The 19,889-nt window shown below is 38.0% G+C and overlaps 1 protein-coding gene across 32 annotated transcripts in view; it reads left to right on the top strand.

Moving 5' to 3' along the window:
- Positions 1-19,889, top strand: part of Nrxn3 (neurexin 3) — a 1,604,379-nt gene that overhangs the window by 768,532 nt on the left and 815,958 nt on the right. For all 32 annotated transcript variants that reach the window (XM_029484652.1, XM_021179711.2, XM_029484636.1 and 29 more), the window contains 3 exons: positions 10,893-11,012; positions 18,096-18,477; positions 19,689-19,879. In XM_029484652.1, the coding sequence (XP_029340512.1) occupies positions 10,893-11,012; positions 18,096-18,477; positions 19,689-19,879 (693 nt within the window). The remainder of the gene's footprint in view (positions 1-10,892; positions 11,013-18,095; positions 18,478-19,688; positions 19,880-19,889) is intronic.

Consider the following 19,889-nt stretch of genomic DNA (forward strand, 5'->3'; position numbering starts at 1 on the left):
GCTTAGTGGCTATGATTTCAGGAACCAAAAGTGTCTCCTGCAAATACAAATACCAATTTTAAATTTTCATTACTAGTATGCACACTAATTTCTTTCGGTTTTATAAGTGGGTTATATATGTCATGCCTGTAACCTTCACCTTAAAATATTTTAATNTATTTTTACTAATCCATTTGTGAGTTTCATATGCACATGCAATATATTGATCATATTCACTTCTTACAGATATACTTCCTCTCTCATACCTCTTCTAATTTTGTGTTTTCATTTTCATTTTTTTTTTTTTTACAACTCACTGAGTCCAATTTGGGTTGGCCATCTACTCCTGAGTGTGGTNCCATCAATTGGAGCATGATTGACCTACCAGAGACTAAACTGTTAAAGAAAAGTAGCTCTCTATCCCTCAGCAGCCGTAAGCTGCCATCAGTTAGAGATCCTGATGCCTTCCCCACTCNAAGCTTGATTGTTGACTGGACTGATTGCGAAGCAGACTTGCACAGGCAAACAAAGCTGCTGTTTGTTCATATTAACACAGTGGACCTGTGATGTTCAGAATATATAGATTTTTTTTTTGAGCCTTCTGGCTCCTCTTCCATGCTGGTCCTTGATACTTATTCTTTTCTCTTTGTTCAGGTATGAGGCATTCATGAGCCCCTCCCCATTGCACAAAGGAACTACTTCTCTACTGAGGATTGGCTAGCAGCTGTATTAATACATGTGTTTACAGATAGAAAATTATAGGTCGGTTTGATCCTTTGCCAATTTAGCAGAATAATAGTTACAGGTTCACCCGTGGGACCTCTGAACTTCCCAACCATGGGTTCTAGACCAAATTTACAATACCAGACTTGCATGCATTTCCTCCTGGGCAGCAACCTTAAACCATATCCGTAAGCAGCTGGTTACCCCTATAACACTTGTGCCACTGCTTTCTCTTTATTAACACCCTCAACATGTATTTTTGCTATTTGTTTGTTTGTTTTTATATACAATATAATAGTATCTTCTTTCCTCCATTACCTTTACCGAATATTAATATATTCATCCCATGCAGATCAACCCCCAGTGCAATTATGGAGAAGCTCTGAGAACATGTGCAGCACAATGAGGAGATTTTGTAGCCCGACAGACTCAGGTTTTATCTGTTGTGTGACCTNGCCTAGTTGTGAGTTTGCCCTTTCTCTCTTGGTGTGCGAGGTTAGAGTATAATATTTCATTTCCATTGAGATAGCACCTTGTGTCCAAAGCAATTGGTACCTTTTTGTAGATGTTACTTCCACATCTCCATCCTTTTTCTTTCCAGAATTCTAGATTTTCAAAAAAAAAATTACACTTAAAGGGGAATGCAGTATTTTTGTTTTAGTTTAGTGCAGTATTTTTGTTTTGTTTAGTTTAGTGTTTGGTTTAGTGCTATCTTCAAATTTACCTAACAAAATGCAATAAATAGCTCTTTCTTCTCCTCTTCCCTTTCTTCTTCCCCTTTAGTAATTTAGTTCATACATTTATGTCTATGTATTCATGTATTGACTTAATTGAGTGTTTTTATTACTGTGTGAATACCTGCTAGAATTGGCCTGTGCACATCACTGTTGTGATGCAGTGAGCTGCTCCTTTCCTTTATCTGCCTCTCGTTTCCAGTCATCCCCTGTCTCCATTCTTGTTCAACTCATTTACTTATGCACTTTCAAGTCCCATTTTCTTCTTCTTCTTTCTTATAATACATTATTTATTCATTTTCTATTTTATATATGTGTACCCTATATATTAACCATACTTACCTCCCTCCCCTCTAACTTATTTTATATATCCCCATTTCTTTCCCTACTTTATTTCTTTTAATAACCTAGAATCCTATTATTGCAACTTTTCCATTCATTGATGTAAAACACTTTACTGAGGCATGGGCAACCTCCCCTTTGGAATGCTAAGTTCACAGGTGTACACTAAAATACCTGCATTTACAATCATTCTGGATGTTTGAATTGCAGGTGTTTTAGTGCATATCTGTGAGCTTAGCATTCCTGCAGTGAGATGGGAGGTGGGGGGCAAAGAAGGTCCTGAAGTTTGTCAGTCAGCTCCTTTGTCTTCCAAAGTGGTGAACAAGAGACCGTCTCAACAAATGTGGAAGATGAGGACCAATATCCAAGGTCATCATCTTGCTTCCCTATGTGTGTCCTGGTGCACAGATGTTCAAAATCCTACACATACAAACACATCTCACATCACACACATGTACACACACAAATACAAAATTAATAATTTCTACATGTTTCCATTAAAAATCATTTATTTTGACATTTACAATAAAGAAGTCATTTGATGAGAAAATCAACTTAAACTGAAAAGTTATTGGGGTATAGTAAGAGGATAGGTTATAAAGATATCCTGTGTAGAAGAATTTGAGTTCAAACCTGTGATATATTTGTTAATAAGAAGATCCCATTGTTAGAACCTAGAGTATAGCAATATCTAAAATCATTAAAAGTGTTCAAATGCTATGAATCATACCAGGATGACAGTGGGAAACATTCTAGTGAAGTTGTAAATTTTTAAATAAACAAGAGTAGAAACAATGTTTTCCAAGGAATCTTCCTATCCTTGAACAATTAGGTCATCTCTTGAAAAATGGCTTCATGGCGAGAGATTATCACAAGGAACTTTAACCAAGTGGTTGTCATCTCACTGTTGCCACGCATGCTGCACAGCTGTGGCTTTTGTTAGAGGTTTGGCAGAAAACTGGGAGTAAGATTCCTTTTCCTCTCTTTTGGAGTCATTTATTTCTTTGGAAACCTATCTGCCTGGGTTCATTCCATTTCAAAATGAAGAGGCTCAGTGCTTCGAGTTGAGACCTATGAGTTCATTTACCCTATGGTCAAGTACAATTCACAAATTCTGTGGAATAGGGTACAGTGTTTGCTTTGTTCCTCTTGGTGGCGAGAAGTAATGGGCCAGAGTGCCAACTGAAATCATACAGAAAAATAAAAGGAGGTAAGGATGGGCAGGAGGGAGGAAAAGAAGGGAGATATCAGAAGTCTAACAAGTGGGCATCAGTGATAGACAATGATAGGCCAAAATATGAGCTAAAGCAATGCCACAAAAATCAGACTCAGTGAACTGACTAAATTTACAACAAGAAGCTGCCAGAAGCTGGTCTCAAGTGTGACTGATGCTAGATAGGAAAAAAAATGAAGTAACAGAAATAAGGTTCGCTAGTTCCATCTCCATCTTACTGTGGGAACATTGAGCTTATGGGTCTACACTAACACAACTGCATTTCTACGGGTGTGGGATACTGGAATGGAGGTTCTCACTAGCTTCTATTAGGTCAACTGTGCCCCATGTTTCCTGAAGATTTTGCTTTTCTGCCTGAGCTTATGCCTACTCAGATTCTCAGAGTTACACCTAAGAGTCAACAATGATTTCTGGGTTGCTTCCCTCTTCTTCCTCTCCCATTCCTAACTTACTTTTAAAATCAGTTTCCTGTTCTTGTTGACCCTGCTTCTGAAATGCACAACAATTCACATGACTGCTGCTGTCCTTAGTAAAAGTCACTTCCACCTCCTGTCTTAGCTGCCTAAAAGATTCCCTTCTGTCTGTTGCTGGCCTCCATTGGTCCACTGGATCCATAGCAGCCAGAATAATTGTTAAAATTTAAATTAGGGGATTAAAGATACAGCTCATTGATAAAGAGCACTGGTTGTGCAAATATAAGGATCTGAGTTCAAATGCCCAACACTCACATAAAAAAACAAGCTTTATATAGGTCAACAGTTTTCAACCTGTGGGTCATGACCCCTGTGAGGGTTGAATAACCTTTTCATGGGGATCGCCAAAGACCATCTGTGTGTCAGATATTACAATTCATAACAGTTGCAAAATTGTAGTTATGAAATAAAAACCAGAACAATTTTATGGTTGGGGGGGGGGTCACCATAACACCAGCAACCATTTTAAAAGGTTGTAGTACTAGCAAGGTTGAGAACCACTGATATGAAGTATCACTGGCCTCCATGGGACATGGGAGTTCTTAAAGTGTGCTAGAAAAAGGTTGAATGGTACATGATGCAGAAGTCACTGGGATGTAAGGACGGCAGTTATGAGGCACTGATGTTTTTCAAGTGTGTGGAGAAGCAAATGAAGGTGAACCAGAGAAATGCTGCTTTCTGTGATGAGCAGTCTTCTCTAATTCTAGGTTAGATATCAAAATTGTACTGTTTTGATACTAAAAGTGTTTGCATTATAAAATCCTTTATACTTTAGGCTTTCTATTCTGAACATAAATATTTTTGAACTTTTGTATACTGGTCCTTGCATCTTATTTATATTTAGTCACTGTTTTATGAGTCAGAAACTCCAAGTTGAGAGATGTCTAAAATGGAATGTTTTTAAAGTTTTGTCAGCATCAAACCAATTGTCAGAACTCAGTTCCTTCACCTTCATCTTAACATTATTCAAAGATACGATTATTGGGCATTGTCATTTGCCAATGTGTTCATTTTTGTTTGATTTTTGTCTGCCACATATAGATTTTTAAATGTCTACCTAGGATTTTCTTGAAGAAAAATAAACACCATGTTTGTGACTATTAAAAAAAAAAAGTGAGGCATGTAACTCGAGCATTGTGTAGAGGGATGGCAGTGGGACAGGAATATTGCGGAGCTTACTGACTGCCAGGCTAGCTTCAGATTCAGTCAGCCATCCTGTCTCAAGGGAATAAAGCCTGAGGTGATAAAGAACGCTTGATATTTTCTTCTGGCCTCTCCATGTGCACCCAGGGATGGGCGCCCAAACACACTTAGCAAAATACATTATAATACAAAAGAAATAAAAACCTCTCATGCTAGACTATATAGTTTATGCACTTAACTTGACAATGCATCCAGTTGCCTTTCAAACAGTATTTACATGGTATATCACACCATGTAGGGTCTTTTAGCCTCTCCATATATCAACAACTTCTCTTTCCCTGGGGTACCAGTTCCAGCCAAAATGGACCTCCTTTGACTCCTCCAACCTGCTTCACCTTGGGCATTGACATGTTTGATTCTTCTCAAATCTCTCTCTTCAGAGAAGCCTTATCAAATCATCTCAGAACAGGAACTCATGACAAGAACAAAACATAGAGGTTTTGTTGTTTTGTCTTCATTTTTTGTTTGTTTGTTTGTTTGTTTTGTTTTGTTTTGTTTTCTCAGATCATTCTATGAAGTAGGCACTCCTTCATTCTTGCCTCTAATTCAGAATTAGGTTTAATCAAAGTATCCCATTACAGTTTGTGTGTGTGTGTGTGTGTGTGTGTGTGTGTGTGTAGGGGGTACAGGTGGTGTCTGCAAACATCAGACCTAGCAGTGTATGGATATGCCTGAGTCAAGAAGGAAATCCTTGTTTAACACAGCCTAGTGGCCAGTGTTGGTTCAAACTTCTAGAGTGTGACACCAAGCAGTTTATTTTGGGCACATTTAAGCACAGCACAATTTTGGAAAAAAGTTGATAATTGATTCAATTCCATGTGTATACCAAAACATAGGACATGTTTACATTAAAACTCTACAAAGCACATGTATTCCATAAAGATGGGGTCTATTGACTGAGAAATAATGCCAAGACAAGGTGCTAGACTGAATGCCGGAGATAAACATAAAATCTCTTCAAGTCAGGCATAGACTAGCCTTACAGATATCACAGAGGTTACCCAGGTAGATGTTACATCTCCGAGATGGATGGGTGGGTGCAATTGACTGAGACACAATGTTCAAGATAAAGGTCTAGGCATAAATAGTCTTGAACAAACATACTAACCAGGGGATTCAGCTATAGTCTGGCGCTACAGATAGCACAGGTCATCAGGTATTAATTATACCCATTCCGGGACTTCTGAGCAGAAAGCAAGTTATGCCTCTCTTCCTTTAAGTGGCAACCTTGCCGGTTTAACATTCCTGGTTTCCCTCGTGTTTATCTGTGAGCACAAGAACCTCGTGCCCTCTAAACATGTAGAACTCAACTCTATCAAGACTTATGTTGTGTTCCTTAGTTTGTCTGTGTTTCTTCAGACATCCTCAGCCCTCACTAGATAGCAAGCTCCATGAAGGATCTTTTTCATTGTGTTTATCTTATCCTCACTGTCACATTGGTTGCATGGCCTCACCATTCCTTATTTCCCATTTGTTAAATCCTGTAGTAGACAGCTCCTTGACACACTGCCATAGGTGAGTAGCTGTGTACTATTGGCCCAGATAGTACTGGGAGTGATGGATTGCCCCTAGGGGAGGAAGAACAGAGAAACATACTGTTGCTGGGCATATTACTTGTGCTCCCTGGAAGGTTTTGAACCAGAAGTTGTATCTCTACCCTGGTTAATGTGCTCAGGCTGTACAGTTTGGCACTTGTCTTCTTCACATCATACTCATCATACTTCATATTTCCTCATAAAAGACTTAACTGAGCACACTGCATGCCATACCTTTTATGGGAAGTTCTCCCTGGGACTTGAAGACATTGGTGAGAAAAAAGTGATCTAATTGACCTGTTTGGCCACAATAATTTTATGTCATCTGGCTTATATTTTTTTTCTTGGGAAAATGCATGCTTTTGAAGTGAGTTTATGAAAATCCATTAAGTTTATACTTACAAAGGCAAATCAAATAGTTCCTCCACCTATTTGGATTTTCTAGACAGAAAATAGAAATGGTTCCCTGTCTTTTTCCTCCTCCTTATGTTCCTTCCTTTGTCTTTGACTTTCCCCTGAATAATCTGTTCTCTCTGGGAAGCATGGGTGATAAGGTCTGTGGTGCTCTGGGCTCAGTAGAGGGCTGCTACAGTAGATGCTGATGAAATAAGGTAAGCATTCTCTCCATCTCTGTCCTTGTTTTGTTTGTATCTAACACAATCATTTGCATATCTTTTTACCATACCATATGGATATAGAATTGTATACATCTTTTTTAAGAGAAAAAATTTCACTTTTTAAATGCACTATAGAATTTTCTTTTTGATGCATGTGGAATATGGTTCCTAGGGAAGCCAAGGTGCCATTTTCTCTTTTATACAAATAGAGAAATTTGGGTGAAGAAATGTCATGTTGGCCACCTCTGTCCTCTCTAATCCAAGCAAAAGTCCTCGAATGTTCCCCTCCCACTTTTGAAAACAGCCCTTTGTGGCAGATGGAAGGAATTTCTACTGTCTGCTTATGAGCAAAACCAATGGGTTTATCTTAAATTGGCGAGGTCATAACAACAGATAAACAGAAATGCATATCAGGGGTAATTTGTTTTCTTGGCTATATTGTTCCTGGAGGAAATAGCAAAATCATACAATATAAATAGTCTCTTTTCTTAAAAGCATTACTAGGTAAAAAATGATTAATCTCTACCATGTGTAGGTCTGCCAAGTTGAAAGGGAAAAGTTTTCAAATATCTGATTGTCATTTTCCTCCAAGCAACCAGCAGTGTTTTGGTTTTTTTTTTTTTTAATGTTTTGTTTTGATTTTGTTATTCATTCTCATTGCTTAAAGACACTCGACTTCTCTTGGGTTACTGTAAGGGTTCCAGAAAATAATCTGGCTGGTGTTTTTTAGTTGTTCTTTCTTATTCTCTGCTGTCTATTCATCAGAGAATTAGTCTATGTTTCCTGATGCTAAGACTTCCCTCAAAGAAACAATGCTAAGTCAGATGATCGCAAAGCCAGAGGGAGTGGCTGTTCTGTTGGTGCCACTCTGAACAGTCATGAGAGGCTATTTGCTTTTTAATAATGAAGAATTTGACACTCTCTACTTACAAATTCCTAGATGCCAGAATTCTTCTATGGTTCTTCCTATTTATCATAGGTGTCATGATCTTGGGAAGTCAGCTGTTGGGAACTGAAAGTTCTCCTGTATAGCCGCAGCGGTCATGGTCAAGCCGACTAAGGAGAACCACAGGATTTCTTGAGATTGATACTTCAACACACTGTGAAAGACAGGAAACACATCAACACATACATTAAATGTGTACTGCATTGCAGATCAGGATCATAATCGTTTTAGTCTTTGCAAAGAAAACAACGTCAGAATATTTATTGATCTGAGGTTGTTAGTTCTCCGTAGTTTCATTTTCAGTTCTGCCTTGAAGAATGTCTTTTTTCTTTCTCTTCCTGTTGGGGGCACCATCGACCTACCAGAGAGCACTCTTCTCTCTTTATTCCACTGACGCAGCTTCACTTGGCTTTTTGATTGAATCTGCTAATAATAATAATAATAATAATAATAATATCATAATAATAATAAGCTCTCCTTCCTGGACTGGATCTTTCAACTTTGCAAGCCTAAGTTTCTGTGTTTCAACTTTTGGCTTGTGATAGTAACAGTTCGCCTCGTTTACCAACTAAGCCTCCTTTGTGAGCTTCAGGATACTGTGGTACCTTCTCTCAGTTTACCCAAATTTGCAGCTAAATTTAAAAGTCACTTTCTACTTGTATGGTGAATTAACCTTTGCTTTTGACTAATGGTAAATGTTGTGGACACTTCACTCCTAGAAGATTAGGTTTACATACAGAAGCTCACGGAGGGTTATCAGTTTGTTACTTGAAAATGAATAATGGATGAGTCCCTGTCATTTTAATGAAATTGATGTTAATACTCCCCCACCCTGCCATCCTCTTACAGTAATGAGAATTAGTGATACTGGAAATAGCATGAAAAGTTCCATTAGTCTTTCCACAGTTTTAATTGTAGGACGCCACATTCTACATTTGAATATTTGTGTGGTCACCATGTACTTTTGCTAGATGCCTTTAATGCCATACCTGTAAAAATGCTAGCTTCATTGAAAATACTTTGGACAACACCAAAGCTTGTTTTACAGTTCTGAGGCTAATATGATTCTTGTGTAGTAGTGTCCCAAACAGACTGCGTTTGTGCTTGTCATTCTCTCTCTTATCTTGTCCCCAGTCATAAAAATTAAGTGATGTGAAAAAAATTGCCTAAAGAACAGATGCTACCTTCTAGAAGAGGTTTTAAATGGCCCATATCTGTAACAGTTCTGCCTCCATAGCCAATATTCTCCATATCCATCTTTGCTTTGTTCTTTCTTATCAAAGCATTTGCTTGTAGAATAAAGAGGATAAAAACATAAAACACAAAAGCAGATTCATTTGTTCGAAGAACATCTGTTCTTGTTATAAAAAGCACCCACATGATGTGGTCCATTTTCTCCCAAAGCCCTCTCATGAGGGGTTTGAAAGCTCTGCATCCATCTGAGGCTTGAGTTGACAGAGATAATGAATGGGTCTGTCTACTGATTTGAAACGTAGGGGCAAGTGCCATTTTAGTGTATGAGTTCAAAATAATATTGAGAGACAAAATGGGATTAAATAGCAGTTGATTATTAGCAAATTTTTCTCCTAAGATTCATGCCATCGGTACCTGATTTGAGACTCACTGGATTCAAGTTTTGTCAGTGAATATTCCAGATTCTTATTCATTTGAGTTGCATGTTGGATGGTAGAACCACACCAAATTAATTAATTAATTAATTAATACAAATTAAAATAAATGAATAAATCTCTTTGTGCTGCAATTAAAATAAAATACTTCACTCTAATGTCTTTACTTTTCAAGGGGAGAAAAGTCTTCCAATCTTTAACTACTTTGCAACTCTTACAGTCAGCCAAACTAGGAATACTAATTACTCAGTGTTTAAAAGTAGAACTTAACATTGCTTAGAGCTGGGTGATACTGTTGTTTTCTTTCCGACATAGTATATCATAGTTTCTTCTCTTACATAGTTTAATACATTTCAGGTCATTTTTAGCATGAAGCTGTCCACATATTGACTGATTCATTCAGGAATCCTTAATCACCTGCAAGAATTGTGCTCTCTACTTCACACAGGGGGATACTTAGATTAAGTCCACAGCATCTCTGAAGTCGTCTTTGTCTTCAGACTTCCAGCTTGTATCAACCATGACACACATTCTGTACTTAATTTATCTTCTCTTTCTAACAGGGAACATTTTAATTTAGCGCGTTTCCCCATCTTGCAGTCTTTTGCTATTAAATATCACAATCCCTTACTTTCCAGACTGTTGAATTTCATCTTGGCTATCTCAACATGGGTCTCTCAAGACAACTTATTTTATTCCTTTACCTAGTAGTACTTTATGTGAAACACTGTTTTGAACTGTACATGTTTGTTTTTGAAAATTTTGTTATTTCATTCTTTGAATCATTTGAGTTTTATTCTTTATATCTATCTATCTATCTATCTATCTATCTATCTATCTATCTATCTATCTATCTATTTATCTATCTTTTTGGAGGATGATGAACAATGAGAAAAGCCTGGGACACCCCCCCAGGTTACCCAAGGAGTATCATTTACAATGTTTAAACTTTGCCACAATTTCAATTGTGTAGCTTACTTTTATGATTGCTATGGTTGCTAAATTCTGATAGGACTGTGGGTTAGTAAAAATGCTAAGTTAAGGTAATCTACCTTCAAGAGTTGTTTCTCACCCACTTGGTAAATATTTTGTAGACACCACACTAGTGTACTATGCTTAAAGAAGCAGGTGATTGATAAAAATTATGATGAATTTCTTATATCTAAGACTTGGCAAAAATGCCAGCTGATTATCTATTGCTATAAATCTTATTGAGTATTTTTAGTATTTAAGACCTTGTAACTATGAATAAAAGAGGGTACTTATTTTCCTCTTTATGGATGAATGTCCTCCATGTTTCAACTGAGATGCCTGCTTTTGGTGATTAATATAGAGGGTTCTGGGTTCTATAGGATCAGTGGAAATCGAATCTTTGGCCATCCTGGGTCATGTGCACCAATGTGGCTTTGATAAAGTCAATGCTGTGAGCAATACACTGTGAACTGGTTCTAACATTTGACACTTACCACCATTCTTAGGCAAAGGACCTGAGACCCTGTATGCAGGGCAGAAGCTCAATGACAATGAGTGGCACACCGTCCGGGTAGTGCGGAGAGGAAAAAGCCTTAAGCTGACAGTGGATGATGATGTGGCTGAGGGTAAGTGCAACTATGACAGGCTTTGCCTCTGCTTTACTGTCTTCTCTGACTTCCTCTTCTGAAACTTCTTGTTTCGTTTAACAGAAGTCACAAAGCCTGCTCTTTGGACAAGAACAGGCAAGGCTAAGCATTGGCCCTTCCTCTGAATTTCACAATCTTTCTTCTTCAGCTTGTAGTAGACAGCTAGTCCCTTATTGTAATATCATTCTCATCAGGCTCTATCTTTGATAGAGTCATGCCCAGAGAACAGGGGTAGAGCTGTATAAATCCTTCTATAATTAATAATTAAATATCCCTGCTCAGTCACCCTCCATGTGTCTGTTCTTTCTACCAGGAAATGCATTGCTCTTTTTAAGAAAATGGAGTGTCCAAAAATATAGAATTTCATGGGGAATATAATAAATATTGAAGAGTATGCTGTAGGAGGGGCTGGACATGTTTGACTTAATGGGCTGTTTATTTATTTAATTTTTATTCACTAAGTACCTACTGTATATCAAGCATTCAAGCATTATTGTGGGAAGAACTGAGCATATAGTGATGGCCAAATAGACAGATTCTCTGCAGAATGAAATCTGTATTTAGGAAGGCAATGTGTAAATGAATAAGTCCATATGTATGTAAAAGGGTTCTGAGAGTCTCACACAAAGTGCAAGTGCTTCCTGCCAGCACACTATATGTTAGCAATATGCTCAAATAGTGGAAGATAAAAGGTACACAAATTACCCATCTCCTATTATTAAACTAATAGAGTAGATTAGAAAATCATATTTGAAAATGTTAATATTACATATTAAGATTCTGGTGTAGGTGGTGGGCTTATGATTGTCAGTCATATGAAAAAGCAACCAATTGTGGTTCAAAAATTAAGACTGGCAAGAGAAGGTAGCCTCTCTTTCAGAATTTGATGGATAATTGTAATTAGTCAGGTGATGATCCTGAGTCTGCAGCCTAGCATCCAAGCACACATTATGCTGAAATCATATCCATATAAGGAAATAAACTCGAGGCAGCATGGGGCAATTACATGGAACTCTACTGGCATCTGAGCTGGCCTCTGATCTAGCCTTGACATTAACTCCCTTCAGGATGTTTAGGAAGCCACTTGCTATTCCTGACCCTTGTCTAATACAGGCTGCAGTCACAGCTGTCGCCCCCAGTGCCTTCTGTGAAAGCAAGACAGTTGGACAGTCAGAAACCTAGGGTTTAATACAATCAGTGCCAGTAAATGGTTTTATGCCTTCGGGATAGATATACAAAATCTCATTTTCTTCAATTCCCCATCTTTCAATTTGAACTTCTGTTATTTTTAAGGCCCTTTCCATCATAAATGTTCTGTGATAGTGAATCCTAAACTTTAATTTTAATTGATGAGTCTGATCTTCATTACTTCTGCAATTTAAGTGTAATTTTAGTGGAGTATTGTGTGTGTGTGTGTGTTAGCATTGGATGTTGCGATAGCTGTTTTATGAGTATCAATTCATTTAATCCCCAATAATTCAATAATCTTTCAAAATAAATGTTCCTATTGTCATTTTACTGAAGAGGAATGGGATGTTAGAGCTGTGTAATTAAGCTTCAAATTCACATCTGTGTGATTCCAAAGAAGGAAACAGTTTGCTGCACTTTGCAATCCATCAAAAGAAAATGATTTCTCTTCCAGTGCAGGCAAACTATAACGAAGTGAGGAAGGGCGAGGTGAGGAATACATTTCAGGATGTCTACCGGGCTACTTTGTCTCTTCCCTCCTAGAAAAGAAGGTATGCAGAGTCATACCAATTATCCCATATCCAATTCCACAAAGACCCAAATCAGTCTTTGGAAATAGCATCTGACCTACAGACCATCAGAGTAGCTTAATGGTATAAAATTAATGTAGAAAATGAGATGAAAGAAAAAAATAGATTATGTTGTTTAGAAGCCACTTTCAATCTCCATTAATTATTCAAGCTGTCCCCATGAGCTGTGAGGTCAAACAGGGGCCTGCAAATGCTATGAGTAGCACTAATTCTTTTGGATTTGGCTGGTTAAATCCCAGAACTGCACAATTTACAGCATGCTGTGAATAGAGGCCGCTAGGTGGCACTCTCACCCCAATCTCACTTAGCAGTGTATGCCTTTCATTTTCCTGGAAAAACACAAAGAACACAAAGATTTGCAGAACTAAGGGTACAATAATCCCTTGCCTTGATCATTGTTCTTTTATAGAACCTTTGGAATAAAGGCAATTACGTGCTGTGCTTTCTGTTAGTCCCAACAATTAGAACAGAGGGCTAAAGTGTGGAATGTCCAAGCCATCTAGTAATTTTATTTGAAATTAATAAATCCTTTCACTTTCTGCCATACCTCCTACCTCAGTGCTGGTGGCAGGCAGCAGCTACAAAGAAGAAAGGAATTTGGGAGAGGTAGAGAGTTAGTGTCTTTGTCTGGTATTTTTGTTGTTGTTGATTTTTTTTTTTTCAAACAGTGAAAGCAGAATTTACTTTTAATTTAGAGAATTCGTTAAACCAGGTTGTGAATCTAAAATAATACATAGACGTCAAGTTATAAATGGTGCCTTACTGGCTTACTTAGTAATCCCTTTCATGCCATCGGAGGTCCCCCAGTGTGACAAATTTCTAACTAGTCTACACAAATGACAGAGAGTAGGCCAGGCTCACATGTTACCAAAGGCCAGGAAAGAATTAGTTTCCAACCTGGTGTTTTTCACTTATTACCATATAATTATATTCTTGGGAAAGTATTAAGTTCAGTTGACAGTTAATAAGGCTTGATTGATTGACTGGGCTGGATTTCTATTATTAATAACAAATTAAAAGAATGCCTTACTTGGTTTACACTCCTCAGAGCAGCGACCTGATGTGCTAAAACCACACACTTGGCATGGAACTTCTCAATAGTGTAATAGTGTAAAAATTCACCCCACTTCTGCCCAGTTGACTTCTCTCTTCTCCACCTACACTTTAATTTGTCAAAGATTCCAAGAAATCTTATTATACAGGTTAATAAAAGTTGATAAAATGAGCATAGGAAAGGCTTGGTCAAATGAAGCTCTTCATTACAAGATTCATGGGGCACCTTTGATAAGCTAATGCACATTTCTGTTCACCAATAATTAGATATGCATCAATTGCTTAAGATTATTTTTAAGAATAAGGTATTTTATGATATGGCATGTTTTTAAAATGTGCTGAGCACCTGATGGAAAATGTTTAGATCAAGTGAGGCTGGAGAATTGTGACATAAATGTGAAAATTCCCCAACGGGGCCTTTTAAGTCCTCCTTTTCTTCATATTCTCATGTGCTTGGAAGTCATGGGGAATCTAATGCTTTCTCCTGGCATTTCCCAATATTATTATTACTAACATAATTATTATCATTACTATTATTATTTGGCTAAGCTTGGACTATTGGCCCAGATTCACACATACACACAAAATTGGTCCTACAAATTCTGACCTTCGAGTTGACATCTCCAATATGAGCCCACTGCATGTTTTCCCACTCCACCACTTATACTTGCTGAACTCAAACTCTTCTGTATGCCATTGGGCATCCAGAAGGCACTAGAATGGCCCATGTATAAGAAGACATTGCTTGCAAAGTAATTGAGAAATGATTAAAACGACCAAAGAAAGGAAAAATAGTCAATGCAGAATAATTTGTATTAGCCAACAATTAAGGTCCCAGACACTTTCAAAATGTCTTATGTGCTGATGCCTTTAATTCTGACAGCTTCAGACTCAATTCACAAATGGAAAATGGAGGTACAAAAATATTAAGAACCACATCCAAGGCAACCTAGTGACATGTTTACTATGTGGTATGGCCTCTTGGGAAATTACAGATCAGGCAAGAGTTCTCCTAGATTCAAATCCATCATCATTCAGAATTGTAGTATGTGGATGACTTGTCACCTGCCAGTAAACTATGGAAGTAAGGGCACTACAAAGGGCCAAGGCAACATGGTTGTTTTAGGAAACAGGCCCAATCAATTACCCTGAATTAGATAGAATAGCATGTGAGATTGTGAGATACCCAGCTACCCAGTTGTGGAGAAAAAGTAAGGACTCTAGTACATTTCCTACATGGCACTGGTGACATCAATTTAATCTGTAGCTTTTTCTGAGCAAGAATATAAAGAATGAATCAAAACTTTCTTCAAAGATATTAGAACACACAAATACAATGTGAACTGTGGGCTGTGCATCCCTGGATTCAGTTGAACAATTTACCACCTGTTGGGACTTAACCAAACTGCTTCAGCTCTGAGCACTAAGCACCTTTACCTTAAAGGCAACATAATGATGCCATCAAAAACTAAATGGTAGTAATGACACATGCCATAGTTGGAGTGCAGAGCAAACTGGATATCATATGGAGATATGTCATCCTCATTTCCCTTTATTGCTCTTCACCAGGTTAGTTTTCTTTCCTCTGGAATTTGAGAGCATCTGCTCTGAGGTACACATACACTCATCAATAAGTGAAAAGAAGTTTGGTCTGAACATAAAAGCCAGAGGATATTATTTCATACAGATTTCTCAGTTACTAATATGGGTTAGACGACACACGAATTTATTTTGTAATAGTTGCCTAGTTTGTTTGAAGTTTCAAATGTCAAACAGTGGTTTTTCATTTTTTTATCAGATGAGGTATTATAGGATTTTGAGAAGAGGTCGTTGGTTTAATTTTAATCTGTGTTATGGGTGAATAAGTTCTGTTAGTGAATACCTGAGCCAATTACCTCTTAATTCAGACCCACATTGTTGAATCCCCTAGTCCTGCCCTAGACTTGCATGGAGCATTCCCCTAAGTCATCTTAGACTCTGTCACTCTGAGCTAAGCTCTTGAATTCCCTTGTTCATTTCTTGCCCCATTTCACCAACTTCTTGCTCTGTCTCTCTTTTGTCTTAACTAATGCCCAATATACTTTTATTCTGCTTTATAAAACTGGTTTTCCCGGTAAGCACATTTTCCTCTGTACGCAGTCCTAAAGATGGGCTTATCTAAAAGTTTACAGAAATTCTCAACTGAATTGAAAATCACCTCTCTGTTTCTTCTGGAACTCCTTGGATCACATGGGATCGCCATGGCCTTTTTAGTACTTTTCTCTAAGGTTTTTGTGTAGATAAGGATGTGAATTAGGGGAAGGAGTCACATTACCACCCTGCAGTTCTTCTGATTCCATGCAAGTTGGCTGTGGTCCCCTTCCCCATCACTATCTAAATGGGTCCAATCACCTGCAATGAAGAGATGAAGCCAAACTGCAGTTGGGTGCTTACGTCAATCATGGCAGTCAATCACGCCACTGTATTAAAGAAAGTGAATTTTAGGTTGTGTTCATTTCACAACCCAGTACAATTGTCAATATTAAGTAATTTCATGTCCTTATTCCTTTTTCTATGTACTCAGTTAACAAATTTATTTTACAGTTTGATTTTTTGCTCTAACTATAATTTATGTATTTAACGAACATCATTATTTTATTTTTGCTTATATTAAAAGAATAACTTGACACTGGTTGTCAAAACACCACCAAGAAGCTCGTCAAACGTAAGCCTGATTATTGTGCTCATGTTCAACTCTTTGAATCACTTCTGAGGAGGTAGAATCTATGTTTAAAATACAAGGAGATGAATAAATCTTTCAGATGTGGTTGAATTTCTTGGATTCAAATTAAGTTATCCAAGAAGATACATTCCCAATCTTCCTCTTTAACACTCAGATTCTAGACCAATAAAGAGAGAAAGACAAATAAGATGTATAGGCAGCAAATGTCATTTTTTTTTTTTAGCCAGAAATCTGTTAATAAAACAATAGCTTATCTTGATTGAACCTTGGAATTTGACACAATTGATCATGTGAGCCCAGTTTAAAGTTAGGCTTGGCAATGTCACAAGAGCCACACTGGGTTCTTTAGTTCCAAAGCCATGAATGAGTGTAGTAGGCTGGATGTTTTCCAAGCTGCTTTAGCCCAACTAAATTAAGCCACTTTTTCATTAAATGTTATTGAGCGTGCGCGCGCGCACACACACACACACACATGACTTCATATTTGTATATATTTACATATTTAAATAATAATTAAATAATAATGTTAATGATACATATTTAATCTTCCCTAAGATGGACTGGAAGTTGTTAGAAATGCCAGTTCTCAAGTCTCACCTTGGAGTGGCCAACTGTGAGTATGAGGCTCAGCTGTTCAGGTGTTCAGATGCAGACAAACCTTCAAGGACAGAATTTTACTCTTTAGATCAAAGTCTACGGTTATGTTTATAGAGATCAATTCTGTAGTCCAAACTGACTATGATCAACTTAATCAGTCCACAGGAGACAAGTATAAAGTAGAGCTTCTAACAGGAAAAGTATTATTTCTAGGAAAACATGGCCACTTGTTGACAGGTAAAATGAAGAGATGTTTTACCAAAGGAAAAAAAAAACACAGAAATTTCAGAAGTAGCATGTAATGACACACTGTAGCAAGCAATTTTTGGTAATGAATGCCTAACAGTCACCAATTTTTTCTTTGTAAGAGTCAAAGAGGGAAACCATTTCTTATGATTTGTGTTCAGATTGTTTGTTTTTCCTTCCTCCCTCCTTTCCTTTCTTCCTCTCTACCCCTCTCCCTCCTCCTCCCTCCTCTCTCTCTCCCTTTCTTGCTTCTTTTGTTTTGTTTTGTTTGAGACAGAATTCTTTTTGAAGGCCTGGCTCTCCTGAAATTCATTCTGTAGATAAGGCTGGCCTCAAACTCATGGAGGTCACCTGTCTCCCTGCCTGCTGAGTTGTTTCTTGAATAAATAAAGTGAATGGTAATTGTCCTTCAGCTTGTGTTGTCAGTAAGCTCGGAGCTTCTGTGAGATAGCTTTGTCACAGCTGCCTAGAATCACAAGGCAGGCAGGTAGCTTGAGTTGAGCTAGGACCTCACTTGCTGACTGAGAGTAGATGATATGTTCTGCTAAAGAGCAGAACAGAACTCAGAAACTTGGGAACATGTTCCTCCTGCATGACAGAGTAAAGTGGCTTTAAGAAACCAGAGTAACTTTTCCCTTTTTTCCTGCCTCATTTCTGATTTTATAGGGACGATGGTGGGCGACCACACCCGCCTGGAATTCCACAATATTGAAACTGGTATCATGACTGAAAAGCGTTACATCTCCGTGGTCCCCTCCAGTTTCATTGGCCATCTACAGAGCCTCATGTTCAATGGCTTACTGTACATTGATTTGTGCAAAAATGGCGACATCGACTACTGTGAACTGAAGGCTCGCTTTGGACTGAGAAACATCATCGCCGACCCTGTCACTTTTAAGACCAAGAGCAGCTACCTGACCCTTGCCACCCTACAGGCTTACACCTCCATGCACCTCTTCTTCCAGTTCAAGACCACTTCAGCTGATGGCTTCATTCTCTTCAATAGTGGAGATGGCAATGATTTTATTGCAGTTGAGCTGGTCAAGGGGTAAGTAGGAGAAACCTCAGAGTGATGATGGCTATCTTCACTGACACATTTTGTAAAATATGGCTGTGAAGAAAACTGTCCATTTTACTCCATGACCCCTGCCCCTGTTAGTACCCTCCTTGCTAACAAAGATCCACAAAATGACTAGGACTGGAAAAGACATGGACTTCTAAGATTATTTGAAGAAATTCTACTAGGTTGATTTTTTTTCATAAAGATTTTAACTATGAAATGTAGTCCTTTGAAATTATAGTGGGGTAAGCTCATTTATATAAACCATAGCTATGGTGTGAGTTGCACCCATCTTTTGAGTATTGCTAATTAAAGTTAGGAGATGCATAATAAGAAATGAAATCTAGTTATTTTTCAATACTACAATTAGCATTACAATTATTATTTTGAGAGTAGAGCATGGATATAGTCCCCTAGGACCCAAAATTATAAAATTGAGTTTCTTGAATTTCAGGAAATTGCAGAGTTCAACATTATAGTTTCTTAAACCTCTTTTCGACCCCTCTAGTATGCTACCATAGTATTCACATAAGAACAAAACCAGAACTCAGGATGCTCTAGCTGGTTTGCTAGTGTGCTTGTCTAGCACGCAGAAGGTCCTGGGTTCAACCCAAGCACTGTATACACTGGGTGTGGCAGCATATGCCTGTAAATCTAGCACTGGTGTGGTAGAGACACAATGATCAGTAGTTGAAGGCTGGTCTCTGCAGGGTAGCAAATTTGAGGTCAACCTGGGCCATATAAGATTTTGTTTTAAACACACAATACCCCGATCAATAGAATTCAATTCTTTGAATTCTTTTGTTGTCCTCTAGTATTTTGTAGGGTCCTAACTGTAGCATTTCATAGATCTAAGTATTACTATGGAGCATTAGACTTTGGGCTAGGTGTGGGTACATGCCCATAATTCCAGCACTAGAGAGTCTGTGGAAGGACGATTATGAGTTCTAGGCTAACTTGTACTATATTATAAGTTTTTGACTTAAAGGAAATGAAAGAAGACTCTATGAGTCTGGGAATATGGAGTTGAAATAATGTATGATCCAATAATTATTGGTGATTTTAAGTGCATTTAATTGGTATGCTATGCCAGGAAAGCATGGGAAATATAAAGACTCCTTAGTTTTGATATGTATGTGATTGCCACCAAACTACTTCATGGACCCTGAAGCGATCATGTGCTCTTTTGTCTCTTGCAGGTACATACACTATGTGTTTGATCTTGGCAATGGTCCCAACGTGATCAAAGGCAACAGTGACCGCCCCCTGAATGACAACCAGTGGCACAACGTGGTCATCACTAGGGACAACAGTAACACCCACAGCCTGAAGGTGGACACCAAGGTAGTCACTCAGGTCATCAATGGGGCCAAAAATCTGGATTTGAAAGGTAATCCTTA

This window comes from Mus caroli, chromosome 12, assembly GCF_900094665.2.
Source record: "Mus caroli chromosome 12, CAROLI_EIJ_v1.1, whole genome shotgun sequence".
In the NCBI taxonomy this organism is placed as follows: Eukaryota; Metazoa; Chordata; class Mammalia; order Rodentia; family Muridae; genus Mus; species Mus caroli.